Source organism: Epinephelus lanceolatus, chromosome 22, assembly GCF_041903045.1.
Source record: "Epinephelus lanceolatus isolate andai-2023 chromosome 22, ASM4190304v1, whole genome shotgun sequence".
Lineage (NCBI taxonomy): Eukaryota > Metazoa > Chordata > Actinopteri > Perciformes > Serranidae > Epinephelus > Epinephelus lanceolatus.
The window spans coordinates 22,047,358-22,071,905 of NC_135755.1; the positions used below are offsets into that span (position 1 = coordinate 22,047,358).

Sequence of the window (24,548 nt, forward strand, 5' to 3'; positions counted from 1 at the left end):
GCAATGATGGACATTTCCAGTACTTTTACTGCTTGTTGTTGTATTGCCATAACCACAGTTACGCCACAGTCAGTAAACCCAGTTAAGGAACCTTAGCTCATGCCTCATGCTAAAATTGACAGCCAAAGTGCACAATGGAAATGTAGTTTTTAAAAAAAAATGTTGCACTGTTAAATAGACTGTCTTTTCAAACATTAAAAAAAGGAAATATTTTACTGAATATAATAGAATCTAATAAAGATATGGTACAGCCATTTGGTTTTTATTCCTCTTGAAGCTTAAAAGCCATCTCAGCATGAAAAGTGTTGTACATTGTAAGTTAAAGTGGCTATACGTTATGCCAAAACTGAACATAGTTAATACATCCATATTTTGGTCAAGTATTTAAAAATAGAAATCCAGCACATATATTTAAAGGATAGAGCCAAAGAAAAAGTGGGGGAAAAAGGGATCCTCCAAGAAATATTGAAATATTGTTATTGTATTTTTAATCATAGCTGTAGAATGAATGGAATCAAAAAGATAAGCCTTACAATAATGTAGTAAAACCGCAGAAGCACTACATAAAATGCAACCAAAAATACATTATAGGGAAGTGTAATTTACAGTTGAATAAAGATACCCCTATATATGTGTGTGTATATATATATATAAATGTACTTACCCCACAAAATAGTCACAATTTATGAATAATATTTTTTAGATCTGCATTATTCTAAAACTGATTCAGACACTCGTTATTTCGTCTGCCCTGGTGCACATCTCTAGTGATGCCACCTGTTTGTTCAGCTCTTATATATGTTGCTGCAAAGTAAAAGGTTGTGTGTTGCAACATGGGGAATAAAATGAAGGAAGCAAAGAGGGGGAAAAAAAACTACCCGCACTGCTTCAGATTGATTGTCACTGTCATGGTTCAGCCACCAGACAATCCTGAGCACTTTTGTTTATGCATTCCACTCAAGTGACCCAACAGGATGTCATTATCATGTATCTTACACAGGTAGAGCTGCAAGATAATTACTTAATCATAATTTAATATAATATTCTGAAGATAGCTACTGTTAAAAACATGAACTGGACATGAACTTTGTGAATTTGTACATTTTCAGTAGGAGTGGGAGTTTCTGTGCTCATTCAAAGTTCATTAAAAGTCAGGTGAAAAACATGATAGTGAAAGATTACAAAGGCAAGGCAACAACGTCATATCTCTGACCAAAGCATAGAACTCAAATTTAGCATTGACTCACGCTGTGTACTGACTGACATTCACAGATAGTAAAATTCCTCACTGGTGGGTCAAGATTACTGCAACATACGTACAGTTCCTGTGACTTTAACGAAACTTTATAAAGGATCCCTCAAAGCAAATGTCTGACCCGGCCCAGGTTGATATGATTATACATATCAAACAGTATGACATATATTCAATCTTACCCTAGTAACCAGACTCCAGCTATGTGTAGCTTTTTGGGAGTACTGTCTGATAATGGCAGGTGGCATTTTGAGAATGTTTATTACATGAAACTCTTTAACGGATCCACTGGCTTTCAGTGTGAGAGCTTTACCAAACTGGAACCACAAACACACAGAGGCAGATGTGTTGGTCCAAAAGTCACTTTTACTAAGATCTCTGTCTTACCTGAATATAAATTCCACACAAAGAGAAAATAAATAAAAATAAATAAGTGGTAACAAAGCATGACAAAGCATCTATTAGGCATGAATAAGTGATTTATTTGAAGTGTAATTAATTGCAGTGTCCTAAACAACAGCAGTATTGGTTTCAGGAGATTGGGAGTATAAAAACAATAGGATGAACAGAGTAAGAGAAATGAGCACAAATTGTGCAGGTGGATAAGATCACAAAAGGACACCAAAACATCAGAGCAAAACAAAATCAAATGTAGGAAAAATCAAGTTACATCAAATTTAATAGTGTTAGATTTGTTATTGACTTTTTTTTTCTTAGAATAGTATTTTTAAAGGTAAGACTTGCTTGCATCTTTGAAAAGGACACACAGACAGAAGAGAGATGGGGTGTGTCACCTGCCCAACCAGCACAAATATGTAGGAAGAAACTCTGTGGACATCTTTCAGTGCCTGCCTTACATTAACAGACCTTGTTATCATACATGGCACTGGTAGCTGAGTGATATATCTATTTGTGGCTGCACACTGTCTTACTTCACAGTTACCACTGAAGCCATGTAACAGATGGCTGCACATAGTCAATGATCAGCTAAGAAAACTAACACTCAGTGTTAGAAACTGACATTAGGTCTAGGACCAGACTCAGAATGAGGATTTCCAGCTCCCAGTGTCTTATTCACACCTCTGGTGGCAATGTGGGAATCTGTGAAATTAAAAGAAAAAGATAATTAACCACAGAGAAGATCTAGACATATATAAAGGAATACTTCCCGCACAAAATAACCATTTGTATGTCAATTAATCATGTCAAGTTACCTTGATATTGTGGGGAAAAGACAACATATTTTTCTCGCATGCCTCCACAGAGCATATTGAGGACTTCCCAACCTTACTATTTAAAACTGAGCTGAAAGTGAAACATATCTATGCTCTCTTTTAAGCTTGATTCAAATACTGAGAATTTTAAGCGAAGTAACATGTTTTGGAAGGGCTGAGCATATGACTGGATCAACTAGACTTGGATTATACTGCACAAGTTTTGTGAGAGTTTGTAAAGGGATATTATTTTGTATAGTTTGTTGTTGTTTAAATGTGATCTCCAGTCAATCACTAAATCATGTTTCATGGAGGCATGTGAGAAAAACAGTTTTCTTCACAAATTTAAAGTAACGCAGCGTGACTAACTGATAAATAAATGGTCATTTTGTGAGCCAAGTATTCTTCCGAAACACCAACCTGTCAGCCCACGCATTTTAAATGTCTTGTAAATGTGGATGCATGAGGCATAGGCACTAGGCACTAGGCTGTAAGTACAGCAAATGTTTGTAAATGTGCTTTTGTATTTTTTTGTCAATAGTTAAATGAATGGATTGGGACCCCTCTCAAGGTATCACTCCTCTCATCTAACACTCAAAAAGTAAAAGAGGGTGTTTCCCCAAATGCCAAACAATTCCTTAAAAACCTTTAGAATTACCTCACTTGTGTTGCTCTAATCAGGCTCGTGTTGCTCCTCAGAGTCTGCATCCGTGGCATTTGAAACTGGAAATGTGGTCCAGATCACAGTTGGGTAATCAAAGGCAAGGGGCCTCACAGAAGCAATTTTGGGGCTATATTTGAAAAACACTATATTTCCTCTGGTTAAGGGAAGAGCAGTAGGATCAACTTGCTGCTGTGTCGTGTTGGCTTTGGCAGGATTTAGGGTTGATGCATCTGAGATAAATGTCGTTGATATCACAGGTTTTTGGGAGTCAGATGATGTGGTTTGAGACACAAGTTCAGATGATGACATAGAGCTGGATGGCACAGTTGCAGGGACAGCTGTTGACATGTTTGTTGGAGTTGCAGTTGTCACAGTTGTTTCCACATTTGTTGTCCTGGTAGTCTGAGGTGAGTTCATCGATCCTGCTGTTGAGTTAGATAGTTGGGGGGTTGGGTTTGTAGATGCAGTGCTGGAAGGTGCTTCACTGGGGACCAGTGAGACACTTTGCTGTTGTGAAGCAGAGGGTATGCCTGTTGATTGTATTGTACTTTGTAATGCTGACGTATCAGCTGGCAGTTTGGTGAATGTGTTGGGAGGAACTGATGAACGTCCACCATTTTGTGTATTCATGGATGTAGTCGAGGTTCCTGAAGGGCTACTTAATGATGGACTGAGTGTGATGGGAGAGGCTGAACTCTGTGGAGGGGTGCTGATTGTAGATTTTGGAGATGTTCTTGGTTGCTTAGTAGTCTCACTCAAAGGTGTTGTGGATGCTTTAGGTTGAGTCACTGTAGACAGTGTTGGCAGGTGTGTTGATGAAGAGTCTGTTGCTGTTGTTGCTGGAGTAGGTAAACCATGGGCTGTAGATTCAGGTGCCATTACTGTGGTAGTTTGTGTTGCTGTTGTGACAGAATCTGTCATGTGTCTTGGAACAGATGTTTCTTCGCTTATTAAAAGTGTACTATGTAATGGAGTTGTGTGAATTGTTCTTGACACACTTGTCGTTTCAGATGCTGTAGCTTCTACTTGAGTTGTTGCTGGTGTGGTTATGACTGCAGTCTGTGTTGATCTTTGTAGTGGTGTTGCCAAAGACGGTGTTGTTTGTGTCAGTGTACTGGGTGATTTTATGGTGGGTGAAATAAGCTCTGTTGGTGTTGCTGTGAACATGGTTTCCAAAGCTCCTCTAGTTTGTGTTGATGTTTTTTGTGTTTGAGTAGTGACTGATCCCTGGTGTGTTGGTATTGTGCTGTGAACTGTTGTTGATTGAGGGCTTTCGGCTGTTGGTATTGTTAATGATGCTAAGGTAGGTGTTGCTGAAGTGACTGAATCTGTTGTTACATGTGTTGTACGTTGTCGTGGAGTTGCTGATTGTGTGTTAGCAGTTGTAATTTGTGTCACCCCTCTTACTGTTGTTTGCTTAGCGGTAGCTTGTGGCAATGTTGTAACAGATGAAGTGGGTTGTAATGTTGTTGCAGATGCTTCTGTTGTGGATACTGTAGACACTGCCGTCTGTGTAGATGTAAAACTACTTGTAGATACGTGGAGAGTAGTTGTGGGTGAAATAGATTGTGTTGCTGATTGTGATGTTACAACTGTCATTTCTGTTGGTCTTTGTGGTGGTAAATCACTGGATGCTGTAACTTGTGTCGGTGTTGCTGATGATTCTACTGTGAGTGGAATAGATTGTGTTGGTGTTGTTGTGGACACTGTTTCTACAGATCCCCTAGTTTGTTCTGTATATGCTGTTGCTGTTGTGGATGATGTTTGTGACGTGGCTGATTCTGTTGTTTCAGATGCTGTACTTTGTGCTGATTGTGTGGTTGCTGTAATCTGTGTTGGTCTTAGTGTTGGTGAAACCACAGATGATGTAGTTTGTGTTGATGTTGTTGATTCTATTGTGAGCGAAACAGATTGTGTTTGTGTAGTTGTGGGCACAGTTTGTGTTGTGAATTCTGTTGGCGTAGACTGTGTAGGTTGTGTTGTTGTAGTCACTGATCCACTCTGTGTTGATGGGTTGTGAATTGTTGTAGATTCAACAGTTTGTTGTGATGTGGGTTGTTCTGTTGTTAATGATGCCAATGATTGTGATGTGGTTGATTGTGTTGTTACAGGTGTTGTAGTTTGTGCTGATTGTGTGGTCACAGCTGTGGTTTGTGTTGGTCTTTGTTGTGGTGAAACCACAGATGGTGTAGTTTGTGTCAGTGTTGTTGATGTTTCTACCGTGGATGGAATAGATTGTGTTGTTGTTGTTGTTGTTGTTGTTGTTGTTGTGGACACTGTTTCCACAGATCCTCTAGTTTGTGTTGTAAATGCTGTTGCCACTGATGGCGTAGTTGTTGTCATTGTAGTCACTGATCCACTATGTGCTGATGTGCTGTTAATTGCTGTTGGTTCAGCAGTGTGCATTGCAGCTGCGGGTTGTTCTGTTGTTGATGATGCTGATGTTGATGTTTGTGAAGTCACTGATTTGGTTGTAGAAGATGGTGACGTTTCTACTGAAGTTGATGATTTTGTAGTTACAGCTGTGCTTTGAGTTGGTCTTTGTGATGTGGCTGGTTCTGTTGACACAGATGTTGTACTTTGTGTTGTTGATGTTGATGGTTCGACTGTGAGCAGAACAGTCTGTGAAGTTGCAGCCGTGGAAACACTTTGTGTTGTGAAGGTTGTTTGCATATTTGATGTAGTTTGTGTTGTTGTTACTGATCCACTAGGTGTTGATGTGCTATGCATTGCTGTTGGTTCAGCAGTGTGCATTGCAGTTGTGGCTTGTTCTGTAGTTAATGATGCTGATGTTTGTGAAGTCAGTGATTGAGCTGTTACGGATAGTGCAGCTTCTACTGAAGTTGTTGACTGTGTGGTCGCAGTTGTAATCTGGGTTGGTCTGTGTGCTGGTGAAACCGTGGATGCTGTGCTTTGTGTTGGTGTTAATGATCGTATTGTGAGTAGAACAGATTGTGTCGGTGCAGCTGTGGAAACAGTTTGTGTTGTGATCGTTGTTGGCCTAGGTAGTGGTGTTTGTATCGTTGTAGTTGTTGCTGTGGGTTGTTCTGTTGTTAATGACAAAGATGCTGTATTTTGTGTAGGTGTTGTTGATGATTCTGTTGTGGATTGAATAGACTGTGTCGTTGTTGACACTGTTCCCACAGATGGTGTAGTTTGTATTGTTGTAGTCATTGCTGTGGGTTGTTCTGTTGTTAATGATGCTGATGTTTGTGAAGCCACTGATGTAGTTGTTACAGATGGGGTAGATTCTGTTGAAGTTGTTGACTGTGTGGTTACAACTACGCTCTGTGTTGGTCTTTGTGTTGGTGAAACCACAGATGTTGTACTTTGTGTTGGTGTTGTAGATGATTCCACTGTGGGTAGAATAGATTGTGTCTGTGTTGTTGTGGAATCAGTGTGTGTTGTGAATGTTGTTTCCACAGGTGGTGTAGTTAGTGATGTTGTAGTCACTGATCCACTGTGTGTTGATGTGTTTTGGATCGCTGTTGGTTCAGCAGTGTGCATTGCAGTTGTGGGTTGTTCTGTTGTTAATGATGCTGATGTTGATGTTTGTGATGTGGCTGATTCTGTTGTTACAGATGGTACAGCCTCTGCTGAAGTTGCTGATTGTGTAGTTACAGCTGTAACTTGTGTTGGTGTTGTTGATGATTCTATTGTGAGTGAAGACGATTGTGTTGGTGTTGTTGTGGACACTGTTTCCACAGATCCTCTAGTTTGTGTTGTCAATGTTGCTTCCACAGATGGTGTAGTTTGTATTGTTGATGTAATTGCTGTGGGTTGTTCTGTTGTTAATGATGCTGATGTTGATGTTTGTGATGTGTCTGGTTCTGTTGTCACAGGTGTTGTAGTTTGTGCTGATTGTGTGGTTACAGCTATCATTTGCGTAGGTCTTTGTGTCAGTGAAACCACAGATGGTGTAGTTTGTGTTGATGTCACTGCTGAATGTGTTGTGAGTGGAACAGACTGTGTCGATGCAGCTGTGGATAGAGTTTGTGTTGTGAATGTTGTTGGCATAGATGGTGTGGTTTGTATTGTTGTAGTCATTGCTGTGGGTTGTTCTGTTGTTAATGATGCTGATGTTGTTTGTGAAGTCACTGATGTAGTTGTTACAGGTGGCACAGCATTTGTTGAAGTTGCTGATTGTGTGCGTACAACTGTAATTTGCGTTGGCGTTAATGACTCTGTGGTGAGTGGAATAGATTGTGTTGTTGCGGTTGTGGAAACACTTGGTGTTGTAAATGCTGTTGCCACTGATGGCGTAGTTGTTGTCATTGTAGTTATTGATCCACTAGGTGTTGATGTGCTGTGAATTACTGTTGGTTCAGCAGTGTGCATTGCAGTTGTGGGTTGTTCTGTTGTTAATGATGCTGATGTTGATGTTTGTGATGTGGCTGATTCTGTTGTTACAGATGGTACAGCCTCTGCTGAAGTTGCTGATTGTGTAGTTACAGCTGTAACTTGTGTTGGTGTTGTTGATGATTCTATTGTGAGTGAAGACGATTGTGTTGGTGTTGTTGTGGACACTGTTTCCACAGATCCTCTAGTTTGTGTTGTCAATGTTGCTTCCACAGATGGTGTAGTTTGTATTGTTGATGTAATTGCTGTGGGTTGTTCTGTTGTTAATGATGCTGATGTTGATGTCTGTGATGTGTCTGGTTCTGTTGTCACAGGTGTTGTAGTTTGTGCTGATTGTGTGGTTACAGCTATCATTTGCGTAGGTCTTTGTGTCAGTGAAACCACAGATGGTGTAGTTTGTGTTGATGTCATTGCTGAATGTGTTGTGAGTGGAACAGACTGTGTCGATGCAGCTGTGGATAGAGTTTGTGTTGTGAATGTTGTTGGCATAGATGGTGTGGTTTGTATTGTTGTAGTCATTGCTGTGGGTTGTTCTGTTGTTAATGATGCTGATGTTTGTGATGTGTCTGGTTCTGTTGTCACAGGTGTTGTAGTTTGTGCTGATTGTGTGGTTACAGCTATCATTTGCGTAGGTCTTTGTGTCAGTGAAACCACAGATGGTGTAGTTTGTGTTGATGTCACTGCTGAATGTGTTGTGAGTGGAACAGACTGTGCCGATGCAGCTGTGGATAGAGTTTGTGTTGTGAATGTTGTTGGCATAGATGGTGTGGTTTGTATTGTTGTAGTCATTGCTGTGGGTTGTTCTGTTGTTAATGATGCTGATGTTGTTTGTGAAGTCACTGATGTAGTTGTTACAGGTGGCACAGCATTTGTTGAAGTTGCTGATTGTGTGCGTACAACTGTAATTTGCGTTGGCGTTAATGACTCTGTGGTGAGTGGAATAGATTGTGTTGTTGCGGTTGTGGAAACACTTGGTGTTGTAAATGCTGTTGCCACTGATGGCGTAGTTGTTGTCATTGTAGTTATTGATCCACTAGGTGTTGATGTGCTGTGAATTACTGTTGGTTCAGCAGTGTGCATTGCAGTTGTGGGTTGTTCTGTTGTTAATGATGCTGATGTTGATGTTTGTGATGTGGCTGATTCTGTTGTTACAGATGGTACAGCCTCTGCTGAAGTTGCTGATTGTGTAGTTACAGCTGTAACTTGTGTTGGTGTTGTTGATGGTTCTATTGTGAGTGAAGACGATTGTGTTGGTGTTGTTGTGGACACTGTTTCCACAGATCCTCTAGTTTGTGTTGTCAATGTTGCTTCCACAGATGGTGTAGTTTGTATTGTTGATGTAATTGCTGTGGGTTGTTCTGTTGTTAATGATGCTGATGTTGATGTCTGTGATGTGTCTGGTTCTGTTGTCACAGGTGTTGTAGTTTGTGCTGATTGTGTGGTTACAGCTATCATTTGCGTAGGTCTTTGTGTCAGTGAAACCACAGATGGTGTAGTTTGTGTTGATGTCATTGCTGAATGTGTTGTGAGTGGAACAGACTGTGTCGATGCAGCTGTGGATAGAGTTTGTGTTGTGAATGTTGTTGGCATAGATGGTGTGGTTTGTATTGTTGTAGTCATTGCTGTGGGTTGTTCTGTTGTTAATGATGCTGATGTTGTTTGTGAAGTCACTGATGTAGTTGTTACAGGTGGCACAGCATTTGTTGAAGTTGCTGATTGTGTGCGTACAACTGTAATTTGTGATGGTGTTGTAGACTCTGTGGTGAGTGGAATAGATTGTGATGGAGGAGCTGTGGAAACAGTTTGTGTTGTGAATGCTGTTGGCAAAGGTGGTGTAGTTTGTGTTGTTGTAGTTACTGATCCACTATGCGTTGATGTGTTGTGCATTGCTGTTGGTTCATTAGTATGTCTTTCAGTTGTAGGTTGTTCTGTTGTTGATGATTCTATTGTGGATGGAATAGATTGTGTTGTTGTTGTAAATGCTGTTCCCACAGATGGTGTAGTTTGTATTGTTGTAGTCATTGCTGTGGGTTGTTCTGTTGTTAATGACACTGACGTTTGTGAAGCCACTGATGTAGTTGTTACAGATGGGGTAGATTCTGTTGAAGTTGCTGATTGTGTGGTTACAACTGTGGTCTGTGTTGGTCTTTGTGTTGGTGAAACCACAGATGTTGTACTTTGTGTTGGTGTTGATGATTCTACTGTGGGTAGAATAGATTGTGTCTGTGTTGTTGTGGAATCAGCATGTGTTGTGAATGATCCACTATGAATCGCTCTTGGTTCATCAGTATGTCTTACAGTTGTGGGTTGTTCTGTCGTTGATGATAAAGTTGGTCTTTGTAATGTGGCTGATTCTGTTGTTACAGATGCTGTACTTTGTGCCGTTTGAGAGGTTACAACTGTAATTTGTGTTTGTCTTTGTGTTGGTGAAACCGCGGACGAGGTGGTTTGTGTTGCCATTGTTGCTGATTCTATTGTGAGTGGAACAGATTGTGTCGGTGCAGCTGTGGACACAGTTTGTGTTGTGAATTCTGTTGCCACTGATGGTGTAGTTTGTGTTGTTGTTACTGATCCACTATGTGTTGATATGTTGTGAATCGCTGTTGGTTCAGCAGTGTGCATTGCAGTTGTGGCTTGTTCTGTAGTTAATGATGCTGATGTTTGTGAAGTCAATGATTGAGCTGTTACGGATAGTGCAGCTTCTACTGAAGTTGTTGACTGTGTGGTCGCAGTTGTAATCTGGGTTGGTCTGTGTGCTGGTGAAACCGTGGATGCTGTGCTTTGTGTTGGTGTTAATGATCGTATTGTGAGTGGAACAGATTGTGTCGGTGCAGCTGTGGAAACAGTTTGTGTTGTGATCATTGTTGGCCTAGGTAGTGGTGTTTGTATTGTTGTAGTTGTTGCTGTGGGTTGTTCTGTTGTTAATGACAAAGATGCTGTATTTTGTGTAGGTGTTGTTGATGATTCTGTTGTGGATTGAATAGACTGTGTCGTTGTTGACACTGTTCCCACAGATGGTGTAGTTTGTATTGTTGTAGTCATTGCTGTGGGTTGTTCTGTTGTTAATGATGCTGATGTTTGTGAAGCCACTGATGTAGTTGTTACAGATGGGGTAGATTCTGTTGAAGTTGTTGACTGTGTGGTTACAACTACGCTCTGTGTTGGTCTTTGTGTTGGTGAAACCACAGATGCTGTACTTTGTGTTGGTGTTGTAGATGATTCCACTGTGGGTAGAATAGATTGTGTCTGTGTTGTTGTGGAATCAGTGTGTGTTGTGAATGTTGTTTCCACAGGTGGTGTAGTTAGTGATGTTGTAGTCACTGATCCACTGTGTGTTGATGTGTTTTGGATCGCTGTTGGTTCAGCAGTGTGCAGTGCAGTTGTGGGTTGTTCTGTTGTTAATGATGCTGATGTTGATGTTTGTGATGTGGCTGATTCTGTTGTTACAGATGGTACAGCCTCTGCTGAAGTTGCTGATTGTGTAGTTACAGCTGTAACTTGTGTTGGTGTTGTTGATGATTCTATTGTGAGTGAAGACGATTGTGTTGGTGTTGTTGTGGACACTGTTTCCACAGATCCTCTAGTTTGTGTTGTCAATGTTGCTTCCACAGATGGTGTAGTTTGTATTGTTGATGTAATTGCTGTGGGTTGTTCTGTTGTTAATGATGCTGATGTTGATGTTTGTGATGTGTCTGGTTCTGTTGTCACAGGTGTTGTAGTTTGTGCTGATTGTGTGGTTACAGCTATCATTTGCGTAGGTCTTTGTGTCAGTGAAACCACAGATGGTGTAGTTTGTGTTGATGTCACTGCTGAATGTGTTGTGAGTGGAACAGACTGTGTCGATGCAGCTGTGGATAGAGTTTGTGTTGTGAATGTTGTTGGCATAGATGGTGTGGTTTGTATTGTTGTAGTCATTGCTGTGGGTTGTTCTGTTGTTAATGATGCTGATGTTGTTTGTGAAGTCACTGATGTAGTTGTTACAGGTGGCACAGCATTTGTTGAAGTTGCTGATTGTGTGCGTACAACTGTAATTTGTGATGGTGTTGTAGACTCTGTGGTGAGTGGAATAGATTGTGGTGGAGGAGCTGTGGAAACAGTTTGTGTTGTGAATGCTGTTGGCAAAGGTGGTGTAGTTTGTGTTGTTGTAGTCACTGATCCACTATGCGTTGATGTGTTGTGCATTGCTGTTGGTTCATTAGTATGTCTTTCAGTTGTAGGTTGTTCTGTTGTTGATGATTCTATTGTGGATGGAATAGATTGTGTTGTTGTTGTAAATGCTGTTCCCACAGATGGTGTAGTTTGTATTGTTGTAGTCATTGCTGTGGGTTGTTCTGTTGTTAATGACACTGATGTTTGTGAAGCCACTGATGTAGTTGTTACAGATGGGGTAGATTCTATTGAAGTTGCTGATTGTGTGGTTACAACTGTGGTCTGTGTTGGTCTTTGTGTTGGTGAAACCACAGATGTTGTACTTTGTATTGGTGTTGATGATTCTACTGTGGGTAGAATAGATTGTGTCTGTGTTGTTGTGGAATCAGCATGTGTTGTGAATGATCCACTATGAATTGCTCTTAGTTCATCAGTATGTCTTACAGTTGTGGGTTGTTCTGTCGTTGATGATAAAGTTGGTCTTTGTAATGTGGCTGATTCTGTTGTTACAGATGCTGTACTTTGTGCCGTTTGAGAGGTTACAACTGTAATTTGTGTTTGTCTTTGTGTTGGTGAAACCGCGGACGAGGTGGTTTGTGTTGCCATTGTTGCTGATTCTATTGTGGGTGGAACAGATTGTGTCGGTGCAGCTGTGGACACAGTTTGTGTTGTGAATTCTGTTGCCACTGATGGTGTAGTTTGTGTTGTTGTTACTGATCCACTATGTGTTGATATGTTGTGAATCGCTGTTGGTTCAGCAGTGTGCATTGCAGTTGTGGCTTGTTCTGTAGTTAATGATGCTGATGTTTGTGAAGTCAGTGATTGAGCTGTTACGGATAGTGCAGCTTCTACTGAAGTTGTTGACTGTGTGGTCGCAGTTGTAATCTGGGTTGGTCTGTGTGCTGGTGAAACCGTGGATGCTGTGCTTTGTGTTGGTGTTAATGATCGTATTGTGAGTGGAACAGATTGTGTCGGTGCAGCTGTGGAAACAGTTTGTGTTGTGATCATTGTTGGCCTAGATAGTGGTGTTTGTATTGTTGTAGTTGTTGCTGTGGGTTGTTCTGTTGTTAATGACAAAGATGCTGTATTTTGTGTAGGTGTTGTTGATGATTCTGTTGTGGATTGAATAGACTGTGTCGTTGTTGACACTGTTCCCACAGATGGTGTAGTTTGTATTGTTGTAGTCATTGCTGTGGGTTGTTCTGTTGTTAATGATGCTGATGTTTGTGAAGCCACTGATGTAGTTGTTACAGATGGGGTAGATTCTGTTGAAGTTGTTGACTGTGTGGTTACAACTACGCTCTGTGTTGGTCTTTGTGTTGGTGAAACCACAGATGCTGTACTTTGTGTTGGTGTTGTAGATGATTCCACTGTGGGTAGAATAGATTGTGTCTGTGTTGTTGTGGAATCAGTGTGTGTTGTGAATGTTGTTTCCACAGGTGGTGTAGTTAGTGATGTTGTAGTCACTGATCCACTGTGTGTTGATGTGTTTTGGATCGCTGTTGGTTCAGCAGTGTGCAGTGCAGTTGTGGGTTGTTCTGTTGTTAATGATGCTGATGTTGATGTTTGTGATGTGGCTGATTCTGTTGTTACAGATGGTACAGCCTCTGCTGAAGTTGCTGATTGTGTAGTTACAGCTGTAACTTGTGTTGGTGTTGTTGATGATTCTATTGTGAGTGAAGACGATTGTGTTGGTGTTGTTGTGGACACTGTTTCCACAGATCCTCTAGTTTGTGTTGTCAATGTTGCTTCCACAGATGGTGTAGTTTGTATTGTTGATGTAATTGCTGTGGGTTGTTCTGTTGTTAATGATGCTGATGTTGATGTTTGTGATGTGTCTGGTTCTGTTGTCACAGGTGTTGTAGTTTGTGCTGATTGTGTGGTTACAGCTATCATTTGCGTAGGTCTTTGTGTCAGTGAAACCACAGATGGTGTAGTTTGTGTTGATGTCACTGCTGAATGTGTTGTGAGTGGAACAGACTGTGTCGATGCAGCTGTGGATAGAGTTTGTGTTGTGAATGTTGTTGGCATAGATGGTGTGGTTTGTATTGTTGTAGTCATTGCTGTGGGTTGTTCTGTTGTTAATGATGCTGATGTTGTTTGTGAAGTCACTGATGTAGTTGTTACAGGTGGCACAGCATTTGTTGAAGTTGCTGATTGTGTGCGTACAACTGTAATTTGCGTTGGCGTTAATGACTCTGTGGTGAGTGGAATAGATTGTGTTGTTGCGGTTGTGGAAACACTTGGTGTTGTAAATGCTGTTGCCACTGATGGCGTAGTTGTTGTCATTGTAGTTATTGATCCACTAGGTGTTGATGTGCTGTGAATTACTGTTGGTTCAGCAGTGTGCATTGCAGTTGTGGGTTGTTCTGTTGTTAATGATGCTGATGTTTGTGATGTGTCTGGTTCTGTTGTCACAGGTGTTGTAGTTTGTGCTGATTGTGTGGTTACAGCTATCATTTGCGTAGGTCTTTGTGTCAGTGAAACCACAGATGGTGTAGTTTGTGTAAATGTAGTTGCTGATTCAACTGTGGGGGGAACAGACTGTGCCGATGCAGCTGTGGATAGAGTTTGTGTTGTGAATGTTGTTGGCATAGATGGTGTGGTTTGTATTGTTGTAGTCATTGCTGTGGGTTGTTCTGTTGTTAATGATGCTGATGTTGTTTGTGAAGTCACTGATGTAGTTGTTACAGATTGCACAGCATTTGTTGAAGTTGCTGATTGTGTGCGTACAACTGTAATTTGCGTTGGCGTTAATGACTCTGTGGTGAGTGGAACAGATTGTGTTGTTGCGGTTGTGGAAACACTTGGTGTTGTAAATGCTGTTGCCACTGATGGCGTAGTTGTTGTCATTGTAGTTATTGATCCACTAGGTGTTGATGTGCTGTGAATTACTGTTGGTTCAGCAGTGTGCATTGCAGTTGTGGGTTGTTCTGTTGTTAATGATGCTGATGTTGATGTTTGTGATGTGGCTGATTCTGTTGTTACAGATGGTACAGCCTCTGCTGAAGTTGCTGATTGTGTAGTTACAGCTGTAACTTGTGTTGGTGTTGTTGATGGTTCTATTGTGAGTGAAGACGATTGTGTTGGTGTTGTTGTGGACACTGTTTCCACAGATCCTCTAGTTTGTGTTGTCAATGTTGCTTCCACAGATGGTGTAGTTTGTATTGTTGATGTAATTGCTGTGGGTTGTTCTGTTGTTAATGATGCTGATGTTGATGTCTGTGATGTGTCTGGTTCTGTTGTCACAGGTGTTGTAGTTTGTGCTGATTGTGTGGTTACAGCTATCATTTGCGTAGGTCTTTGTGTCAGTGAAACCACAGATGGTGTAGTTTGTGTTGATGTCATTGCTGAATGTGTTGTGAGTGGAACAGACTGTGTCGATGCAGCTGTGGATAGAGTTTGTGTTGTGAATGTTGTTGGCATAGATGGTGTGGTTTGTATTGTTGTAGTCATTGCTGTGGGTTGTTCTGTTGTTAATGATGCTGATGTTGTTTGTGAAGTCACTGATGTAGTTGTTACAGGTGGCACAGCATTTGTTGAAGTTGCTGATTGTGTGCGTACAACTGTAATTTGTGATGGTGTTGTAGACTCTGTGGTGAGTGGAATAGATTGTGATGGAGGAGCTGTGGAAACAGTTTGTGTTGTGAATGCTGTTGGCAAAGGTGGTGTAGTTTGTGTTGTTGTAGTTACTGATCCACTATGCGTTGATGTGTTGTGCATTGCTGTTGGTTCATTAGTATGTCTTTCAGTTGTAGGTTGTTCTGTTGTTGATGATTCTATTGTGGATGGAATAGATTGTGTTGTTGTTGTAAATGCTGTTCCCACAGATGGTGTAGTTTGTATTGTTGTAGTCATTGCTGTGGGTTGTTCTGTTGTTAATGACACTGACGTTTGTGAAGCCACTGATGTAGTTGTTACAGATGGGGTAGATTCTGTTGAAGTTGCTGATTGTGTGGTTACAACTGTGGTCTGTGTTGGTCTTTGTGTTGGTGAAACCACAGATGTTGTACTTTGTGTTGGTGTTAATGATTCTACTGTGGGTAGAATAGATTGTGTCTGTGTTGTTGTGGAATCAGCATGTGTTGTGAATGATCCACTATGAATCGCTCTTGGTTCATCAGTATGTCTTACAGTTGTGGGTTGTTCTGTCGTTGATGATAAAGTTGGTCTTTGTAATGTGGCTGATTCTGTTGTTACAGATGCTGTACTTTGTGCCGTTTGAGAGGTTACAACTGTAATTTGTGTTTGTCTTTGTGTTGGTGAAACCGCGGACGAGGTGGTTTGTGTTGCCATTGTTGCTGATTCTATTGTGAGTGGAACAGATTGTGTCGGTGCAGCTGTGGACACAGTTTGTGTTGTGAATTCTGTTGCCACTGATGGTGTAGTTTGTGTTGTTGTTACTGATCCACTATGTGTTGATATGTTGTGAATCGCTGTTGGTTCAGCAGTGTGCATTGCAGTTGTGGCTTGTTCTGTAGTTAATGATGCTGATGTTTGTGAAGTCAATGATTGAGCTGTTACGGATAGTGCAGCTTCTACTGAAGTTGTTGACTGTGTGGTCGCAGTTGTAATCTGGGTTGGTCTGTGTGCTGGTGAAACCGTGGATGCTGTGCTTTGTGTTGGTGTTAATGATCGTATTGTGAGTGGAACAGATTGTGTCGGTGCAGCTGTGGAAACAGTTTGTGTTGTGATCATTGTTGGCCTAGGTAGTGGTGTTTGTATTGTTGTAGTTGTTGCTGTGGGTTGTTCTGTTGTTAATGACAAAGATGCTGTATTTTGTGTAGGTGTTGTTGATGATTCTGTTGTGGATTGAATAGACTGTGTCGTTGTTGACACTGTTCCCACAGATGGTGTAGTTTGTATTGTTGTAGTCATTGCTGTGGGTTGTTCTGTTGTTAATGATGCTGATGTTTGTGAAGCCACTGATGTAGTTGTTACAGATGGGGTAGATTCTGTTGAAGTTGTTGACTGTGTGGTTACAACTACGCTCTGTGTTGGTCTTTGTGTTGGTGAAACCACAGATGCTGTACTTTGTGTTGGTGTTGTAGATGATTCCACTGTGGGTAGAATAGATTGTGTCTGTGTTGTTGTGGAATCAGTGTGTGTTGTGAATGTTGTTTCCACAGGTGGTGTAGTTAGTGATGTTGTAGTCACTGATCCACTGTGTGTTGATGTGTTTTGGATCGCTGTTGGTTCAGCAGTGTGCAGTGCAGTTGTGGGTTGTTCTGTTGTTAATGATGCTGATGTTGATGTTTGTGATGTGGCTGATTCTGTTGTTACAGATGGTACAGCCTCTGCTGAAGTTGCTGATTGTGTAGTTACAGCTGTAACTTGTGTTGGTGTTGTTGATGATTCTATTGTGAGTGAAGACGATTGTGTTGGTGTTGTTGTGGACACTGTTTCCACAGATCCTCTAGTTTGTGTTGTCAATGTTGCTTCCACAGATGGTGTAGTTTGTATTGTTGATGTAATTGCTGTGGGTTGTTCTGTTGTTAATGATGCTGATGTTGATGTTTGTGATGTGTCTGGTTCTGTTGTCACAGGTGTTGTAGTTTGTGCTGATTGTGTGGTTACAGCTATCATTTGCGTAGGTCTTTGTGTCAGTGAAACCACAGATGGTGTAGTTTGTGTTGATGTCACTGCTGAATGTGTTGTGAGTGGAACAGACTGTGCCGATGCAGCTGTGGATAGAGTTTGTGTTGTGAATGTTGTTGGCATAGATGGTGTGGTTTGTATTGTTGTAGTCATTGCTGTGGGTTGTTCTGTTGTTAATGATGCTGATGTTGTTTGTGAAGTCACTGATGTAGTTGTTACAGATTGCACAGCATTTGTTGAAGTTGCTGATTGTGTGCGTACAACTGTAATTTGCGTTGGCGTTAATGACTCTGTGGTGAGTGGAATAGATTGTGTTGTTGCGGTTGTGGAAACACTTGGTGTTGTAAATGCTGTTGCCACTGATGGCGTAGTTGTTGTCATTGTAGTTATTGATCCACTAGGTGTTGATGTGCTGTGAATTACTGTTGGTTCAGCAGTGTGCATTGCAGTTGTGGGTTGTTCTGTTGTTAATGATGCTGATGTTGATGTTTGTGATGTGGCTGATTCTGTTGTTACAGATGGTACAGCCTCTGCTGAAGTTGCTGATTGTGTAGTTACAGCTGTAACTTGTGTTGGTGTTGTTGATGGTTCTATTGTGAGTGAAGACGATTGTGTTGGTGTTGTTGTGGACACTGTTTCCACAGATCCTCTAGTTTGTGTTGTCAATGTTGCTTCCACAGATGGTGTAGTTTGTATTGTTGATGTAATTGCTGTGGGTTGTTCTGTTGTTAATGATGCTGATGTTGATGTCTGTGATGTGTCTGGTTCTGTTGTCACAGGTGTTGTAGTTTGTGCTGATTGTGTGGTTACAGCTATCATTTGCGTAGGTCTTTGTGTCAGTGAAACCACAGATGGTGTAGTTTGTGTTGATGTCATTGCTGAATGTGTTGTGAGTGGAACAGACTGTGTCGATGCAGCTGTGGATAGAGTTTGTGTTGTGAATGTTGTTGGCATAGATGGTGTGGTTTGTATTGTTGTAGTCATTGCTGTGGGTTGTTCTGTTGTTAATGATGCTGATGTTGTTTGTGAAGTCACTGATGTAGTTGTTACAGGTGGCACAGCATTTGTTGAAGTTGCTGATTGTGTGCGTACAACTGTAATTTGTGATGGTGTTGTAGACTCTGTGGTGAGTGGAATAGATTGTGATGGAGGAGCTGTGGAAACAGTTTGTGTTGTGAATGCTGTTGGCAAAGGTGGTGTAGTTTGTGTTGTTGTAGTTACTGATCCACTATGCGTTGATGTGTTGTGCATTGCTGTTGGTTCATTAGTATGTCTTTCAGTTGTAGGTTGTTCTGTTGTTGATGATTCTATTGTGGATGGAATAGATTGTGTTGTTGTTGTAAATGCTGTTCCCACAGATGGTGTAGTTTGTATTGTTGTAGTCATTGCTGTGGGTTGTTCTGTTGTTAATGACACTGACGTTTGTGAAGCCACTGATGTAGTTGTTACAGATGGGGTAGATTCTGTTGAAGTTGCTGATTGTGTGGTTACAACTGTGGTCTGTGTTGGTCTTTGTGTTGGTGAAACCACAGATGTTGTACTTTGTGTTGGTGTTGATGATTCTACTGTGGGTAGAATAGATTGTGTCTGTGTTGTTGTGGAATCAGCATGTGTTGTGAATGATCCACTATGAATCGCTCTTGGTTCATCAGTATGTCTTACAGTTGTGGGTTGTTCTGTCGTTGATGATAAAGTTGGTCTTTGTAATGTGGCTGATTCTGTTGTTACAGATGCTGTACTTTGTGCCGTTTGAGAGGTTACAACTGTAATTTGTGTTTGTCTTTGTGTTGGTGAAACCGCGGACGAGGTGGTTTGTGTTGCCATTGTTGCTGATTCTATTGTGAGTGGAACAGATTGTGTCGGTGCAGCTGTGGACACAGTTTGTGTTGTGAATTCTGTTGCCACTGATGGTGTAGTTTGTGTTGTTGTTACTGATCCACTATGTGTTGATATGTTGTGAATCGCTGTTGGTTCAGCAGTGTGCATTGCAGTTGTGGCTTGTTCTGTAGTTAATGATGCTGATGTTTGTGAAGTCAATGATTGAGCTGTTACGGATAGTGCAGCTTCTACTGAAGTTGTTGACTGTGTGGTCGCAGTTGTAATCTGGGTTGGTCTGTGTGCTGGTGAAACCGTGGATGCTGTGCTTTGTGTTGGTGTTAATGATCGTATTGTGAGTGGAACAGATTGTGTCGGTGCAGCTGTGGAAACAGTTTGTGTTGTGATCATTGTTGGCCTAGGTAGTGGTGTTTGTATTGTTGTAGTTGTTGCTGTGGGTTGTTCTGTTGTTAATGACAAAGATGCTGTATTTTGTGTAGGTGTTGTTGATGATTCTGTTGTGGATTGAATAGACTGTGTCGTTGTTGACACTGTTCCCACAGATGGTGTAGTTTGTATTGTTGTAGTCATTGCTGTGGGTTGTTCTGTTGTTAATGATGCTGATGTTTGTGAAGCCACTGATGTAGTTGTTACAGATGGGGTAGATTCTGTTGAAGTTGTTGACTGTGTGGTTACAACTACGCTCTGTGTTGGTCTTTGTGTTGGTGAAACCACAGATGCTGTACTTTGTGTTGGTGTTGTAGATGATTCCACTGTGGGTAGAATAGATTGTGTCTGTGTTGTTGTGGAATCAGTGTGTGTTGTGAATGTTGTTTCCACAGGTGGTGTAGTTAGTGATGTTGTAGTCACTGATCCACTGTGTGTTGATGTGTTTTGGATCGCTGTTGGTTCAGCAGTGTGCAGTGCAGTTGTGGGTTGTTCTGTTGTTAATGATGCTGATGTTGATGTTTGTGATGTGGCTGATTCTGTTGTTACAGATGGTACAGCCTCTGCTGAAGTTGCTGATTGTGTAGTTACAGCTGTAACTTGTGTTGGTGTTGTTGATGATTCTATTGTGAGTGAAGACGATTGTGTTGGTGTTGTTGTGGACACTGTTTCCACAGATCCTCTAGTTTGTGTTGTCAATGTTGCTTCCACAGATGGTGTAGTTTGTATTGTTGATGTAATTGCTGTGGGTTGTTCTGTTGTTAATGATGCTGATGTTGATGTTTGTGATGTGTCTGGTTCTGTTGTCACAGGTGTTGTAGTTTGTGCTGATTGTGTGGTTACAGCTATCATTTGCGTAGGTCTTTGTGTCAGTGAAACCACAGATGGTGTAGTTTGTGTTGATGTCACTGCTGAATGTGTTGTGAGTGGAACAGACTGTGCCGATGCAGCTGTGGATAGAGTTTGTGTTGTGAATGTTGTTGGCATAGATGGTGTGGTTTGTATTGTTGTAGTCATTGCTGTGGGTTGTTCTGTTGTTAATGATGCTGATGTTGTTTGTGAAGTCACTGATGTAGTTGTTACAGATTGCACAGCATTTGTTGAAGTTGCTGATTGTGTGCGTACAACTGTAATTTGCGTTGGCGTTAATGACTCTGTGGTGAGTGGAATAGATTGTGTTGTTGCGGTTGTGGAAACACTTGGTGTTGTAAATGCTGTTGCCACTGATGGCGTAGTTGTTGTCATTGTAGTTATTGATCCACTAGGTGTTGATGTGCTGTGAATTACTGTTGGTTCAGCAGTGTGCATTGCAGTTGTGGGTTGTTCTGTTGTTAATGATGCTGATGTTGATGTTTGTGATGTGGCTGATTCTGTTGTTACAGATGGTACAGCCTCTGCTGAAGTTGCTGATTGTGTAGTTACAGCTGTAGCTTGTGTTGGTGTTGTTGATGGTTCTATTGTGAGTGAAGACGATTGTGTTGGTGTTGTTGTGGACACTGTTTCCACAGATCCTCTAGTTTGTGTTGTCAATGTTGCTTCCACAGATGGTGTAGTTTGTATTGTTGATGTAATTGCTGTGGGTTGTTCTGTTGTTAATGATGCTGATGTTGATGTCTGTGATGTGTCTGGTTCTGTTGTCACAGGTGTTGTAGTTTGTGCTGATTGTGTGGTTACAGCTATCATTTGCGTAGGTCTTTGTGTCAGTGAAACCACAGATGGTGTAGTTTGTGTTGATGTCATTGCTGAATGTGTTGTGAGTGGAACAGACTGTGTCGATGCAGCTGTGGATAGAGTTTGTGTTGTGAATGTTGTTGGCATAGATGGTGTGGTTTGTATTGTTGTAGTCATTGCTGTGGGTTGTTCTGTTGTTAATGATGCTGATGTTGTTTGTGAAGTCACTGATGTAGTTGTTACAGGTGGCACAGCATTTGTTGAAGTTGCTGATTGTGTGCGTACAACTGTAATTTGTGATGGTGTTGTAGACTCTGTGGTGAGTGGAATAGATTGTGATGGAGGAGCTGTGGAAACAGTTTGTGTTGTGAATGCTGTTGGCAAAGGTGGTGTAGTTTGTGTTGTTGTAGTTACTGATCCACTATGCGTTGATGTGTTGTGCATTGCTGTTGGTTCATTAGTATGTCTTTCAGTTGTAGGTTGTTCTGTTGTTGATGATTCTATTGTGGATGGAATAGATTGTGTTGTTGTTGTAAATGCTGTTCCCACAGATGGTGTAGTTTGTATTGTTGTAGTCATTGCTGTGGGTTGTTCTGTTGTTAATGACACTGACGTTTGTGAAGCCACTGATGTAGTTGTTACAGATGGGGTAGATTCTGTTGAAGTTGCTGATTGTGTGGTTACAACTGTGGTCTGTGTTGGTCTTTGTGTTGGTGAAACCACAGATGTTGTACTTTGTGTTGGTGTTGATGATTCTACTGTGGGTAGAATAGATTGTGTCTGTGTTGTTGTGGAATCAGCATGTGTTGTGAATGATCCACTATGAATCGCTCTTGGTTCATCAGTATGTCTTACAGTTGTGGGTTGTTCTGTCGTTGATGATAAAGTTGGTCTTTGTAATGTGGCTGATTCTGTTGTTACAGATGCTGTACTTTGTGCCGTTTGAGAGGTTACAACTGTAATTTGTGTTTGTCTTTGTGTTGGTGAAACCGCGGACGAGGTGGTTTGTGTTGCCATTGTTGCTGATTCTATTGTGAGTGGAACAGATTGTGTCGGTGCAGCTGTGGACACAGTTTGTGTTGTGAATTCTGTTGCCACTGATGGTGTAGTTTGTGTTGTTGTTACTGATCCACTATGTGTTGATATGTTGTGAATCGCTGTTGGTTCAGCAGTGTGCATTGCAGTTGTGGCTTGTTCTGTAGTTAATGATGCTGATGTTTGTGAAGTCAATGATTGAGCTGTTACGGATAGTGCAGCTTCTACTGAAGTTGTTGACTGTGTGGTCGCAGTTGTAATCTGGGTTGGTCTGTGTGCTGGTGAAACCGTGGATGCTGTGCTTTGTGTTGGTGTTAATGATCGTATTGTGAGTGGAACAGATTGTGTCGGTGCAGCTGTGGAAACAGTTTGTGTTGTGATCATTGTTGGCCTAGGTAGTGGTGTTTGTATTGTTGTAGTTGTTGCTGTGGGTTGTTCTGTTGTTAATGACAAAGATGCTGTATTTTGTGTAGGTGTTGTTGATGATTCTGTTGTGGATTGAATAGACTGTGTCGTTGTTGACACTGTTCCCACAGATGGTGTAGTTTGTATTGTTGTAGTCATTGCTGTGGGTTGTTCTGTTGTTAATGATGCTGATGTTTGTGAAGCCACTGATGTAGTTGTTACAGATGGGGTAGATTCTGTTGAAGTTGTTGACTGTGTGGTTACAACTACGCTCTGTGTTGGTCTTTGTGTTGGTGAAACCACAGATGTTGTACTTTGTGTTGGTGTTGTAGATGATTCCACTGTGGGTAGAATAGATTGTGTCTGTGTTGTTGTGGAATCAGTGTGTGTTGTGAATGTTGTTTCCACAGGTGGTGTAGTTAGTGATGTTGTAGTCACTGATCCACTGTGTGTTGATGTGTTTTGGATCGCTGTTGGTTCAGCAGTGTGCAGTGCAGTTGTGGGTTGTTCTGTTGTTAATGATGCTGATGTTGATGTTTGTGATGTGGCTGATTCTGTTGTTACAGATGGTACAGCCTCTGCTGAAGTTGCTGATTGTGTAGTTACAGCTGTAACTTGTGTTGGTGTTGTTGATGATTCTATTGTGAGTGAAGACGATTGTGTTGGTGTTGTTGTGGACACTGTTTCCACAGATCCTCTAGTTTGTGTTGTCAATGTTGCTTCCACAGATGGTGTAGTTTGTATTGTTGATGTAATTGCTGTGGGTTGTTCTGTTGTTAATGATGCTGATGTTGATGTTTGTGATGTGTCTGGTTCTGTTGTCACAGGTGTTGTAGTTTGTGCTGATTGTGTGGTTACAGCTATCATTTGCGTAGGTCTTTGTGTCAGTGAAACCACAGATGGTGTAGTTTGTGTTGATGTCACTGCTGAATGTGTTGTGAGTGGAACAGACTGTGTCGATGCAGCTGTGGATAGAGTTTGTGTTGTGAATGTTGTTGGCATAGATGGTGTGGTTTGTATTGTTGTAGTCATTGCTGTGGGTTGTTCTGTTGTTAATGATGCTGATGTTGTTTGTGAAGTCACTGATGTAGTTGTTACAGGTGGCACAGCATTTGTTGAAGTTGCTGATTGTGTGCGTACAACTGTAATTTGTGATGGTGTTGTAGACTCTGTGGTGAGTGGAATAGATTGTGATGGAGGAGCTGTGGAAACAGTTTGTGTTGTGAATGCTGTTGGCAAAGGTGGTGTAGTTTGTGTTGTTGTAGTCACTGATCCACTATGCGTTGATGTGTTGTGCATTGCTGTTGGTTCATTAGTATGTCTTTCAGTTGTAGGTTGTTCTGTTGTTGATGATTCTATTGTGGATGGAATAGATTGTGTTGTTGTTGTAAATGCTGTTCCCACAGATGGTGTAGTTTGTATTGTTGTAGTCATTGCTGTGGGTTGTTCTGTTGTTAATGACACTGATGTTTGTGAAGCCACTGATGTAGTTGTTACAGATGGGGTAGATTCTATTGAAGTTGCTGATTGTGTGGTTACAACTGTGGTCTGTGTTGGTCTTTGTGTTGGTGAAACCACAGATGTTGTACTTTGTATTGGTGTTGATGATTCTACTGTGGGTAGAATAGATTGTGTCTGTGTTGTTGTGGAATCAGCATGTGTTGTGAATGATCCACTATGAATTGCTCTTAGTTCATCAGTATGTCTTACAGTTGTGGGTTGTTCTGTCGTTGATGATAAAGTTGGTCTTTGTAATGTGGCTGATTCTGTTGTTACAGATGCTGTACTTTGTGCCGTTTGAGAGGTTACAACTGTAATTTGTGTTTGTCTTTGTGTTGGTGAAACCGCGGACGAGGTGGTTCGTGTTGCCATTGTTGCTGATTCTATTGTGAGTGGAACAGATTGTGTCGGTGCAGCTGTGGACACAGTTTGTGTTGTG

General features: G+C 41.3%; 5 protein-coding genes across 5 annotated transcripts; 1 reads left to right on the forward strand and 4 right to left on the reverse strand.

The window, feature by feature from the left end:
- Positions 1–1,668: 1,668 nt before the first annotated feature.
- On the reverse strand, positions 1,669–7,995 carry LOC144459708 (uncharacterized). Its single transcript, XM_078164210.1, has 2 exons — positions 3,125–7,995; positions 1,669–2,353 (listed from the first exon to the last, which is right to left on the reverse strand). Exon 1 carries the CDS (start codon positions 7,976–7,978, stop codon positions 3,140–3,142), a length of 4,839 nt encoding a protein of 1,612 aa, XP_078020336.1. The 5' UTR covers positions 7,979–7,995; the 3' UTR covers positions 1,669–2,353; positions 3,125–3,139.
- A 9-nt stretch (positions 7,996–8,004) lies between these two features.
- Positions 8,005–11,458, reverse strand: LOC144459679 (uncharacterized). The gene is made up of 2 exons (XM_078164119.1): positions 8,105–11,458; positions 8,005–8,022 (listed from the first exon to the last, which is right to left on the reverse strand). Exons 1-2 carry the CDS (start codon positions 11,402–11,404, stop codon positions 8,005–8,007), a joined length of 3,318 nt encoding a protein of 1,105 aa, XP_078020245.1. The 5' UTR covers positions 11,405–11,458.
- A 344-nt stretch (positions 11,459–11,802) lies between these two features.
- Positions 11,803–13,994, reverse strand: LOC144459680 (uncharacterized). The gene is made up of 2 exons (XM_078164120.1): positions 11,912–13,994; positions 11,803–11,820 (listed from the first exon to the last, which is right to left on the reverse strand). The coding sequence occupies exons 1-2, from the start codon at positions 13,988–13,990 to the stop codon at positions 11,803–11,805; spliced, it is 2,097 nt and encodes a 698-aa protein (XP_078020246.1). The 5' UTR covers positions 13,991–13,994.
- A 20-nt stretch (positions 13,995–14,014) lies between these two features.
- On the reverse strand, positions 14,015–20,392 carry LOC144459681 (uncharacterized; the record flags this gene model as incomplete). Its single annotated transcript, XM_078164121.1, has 1 exon — positions 14,015–20,392. A coding segment is annotated over exon 1 (6,336 nt), but the record flags the coding sequence as incomplete, so codon positions are not given.
- Positions 20,393–21,991: 1,599 nt separating this feature from the next.
- LOC144459682 (uncharacterized) lies at positions 21,992–24,426 on the forward strand. Its single transcript, XM_078164122.1, has 3 exons — positions 21,992–22,013; positions 22,711–24,113; positions 24,388–24,426. The coding sequence occupies exons 1-3, from the start codon at positions 21,992–21,994 to the stop codon at positions 24,424–24,426; spliced, it is 1,464 nt and encodes a 487-aa protein (XP_078020248.1).
- Positions 24,427–24,548: the final 122 nt, after the last annotated feature.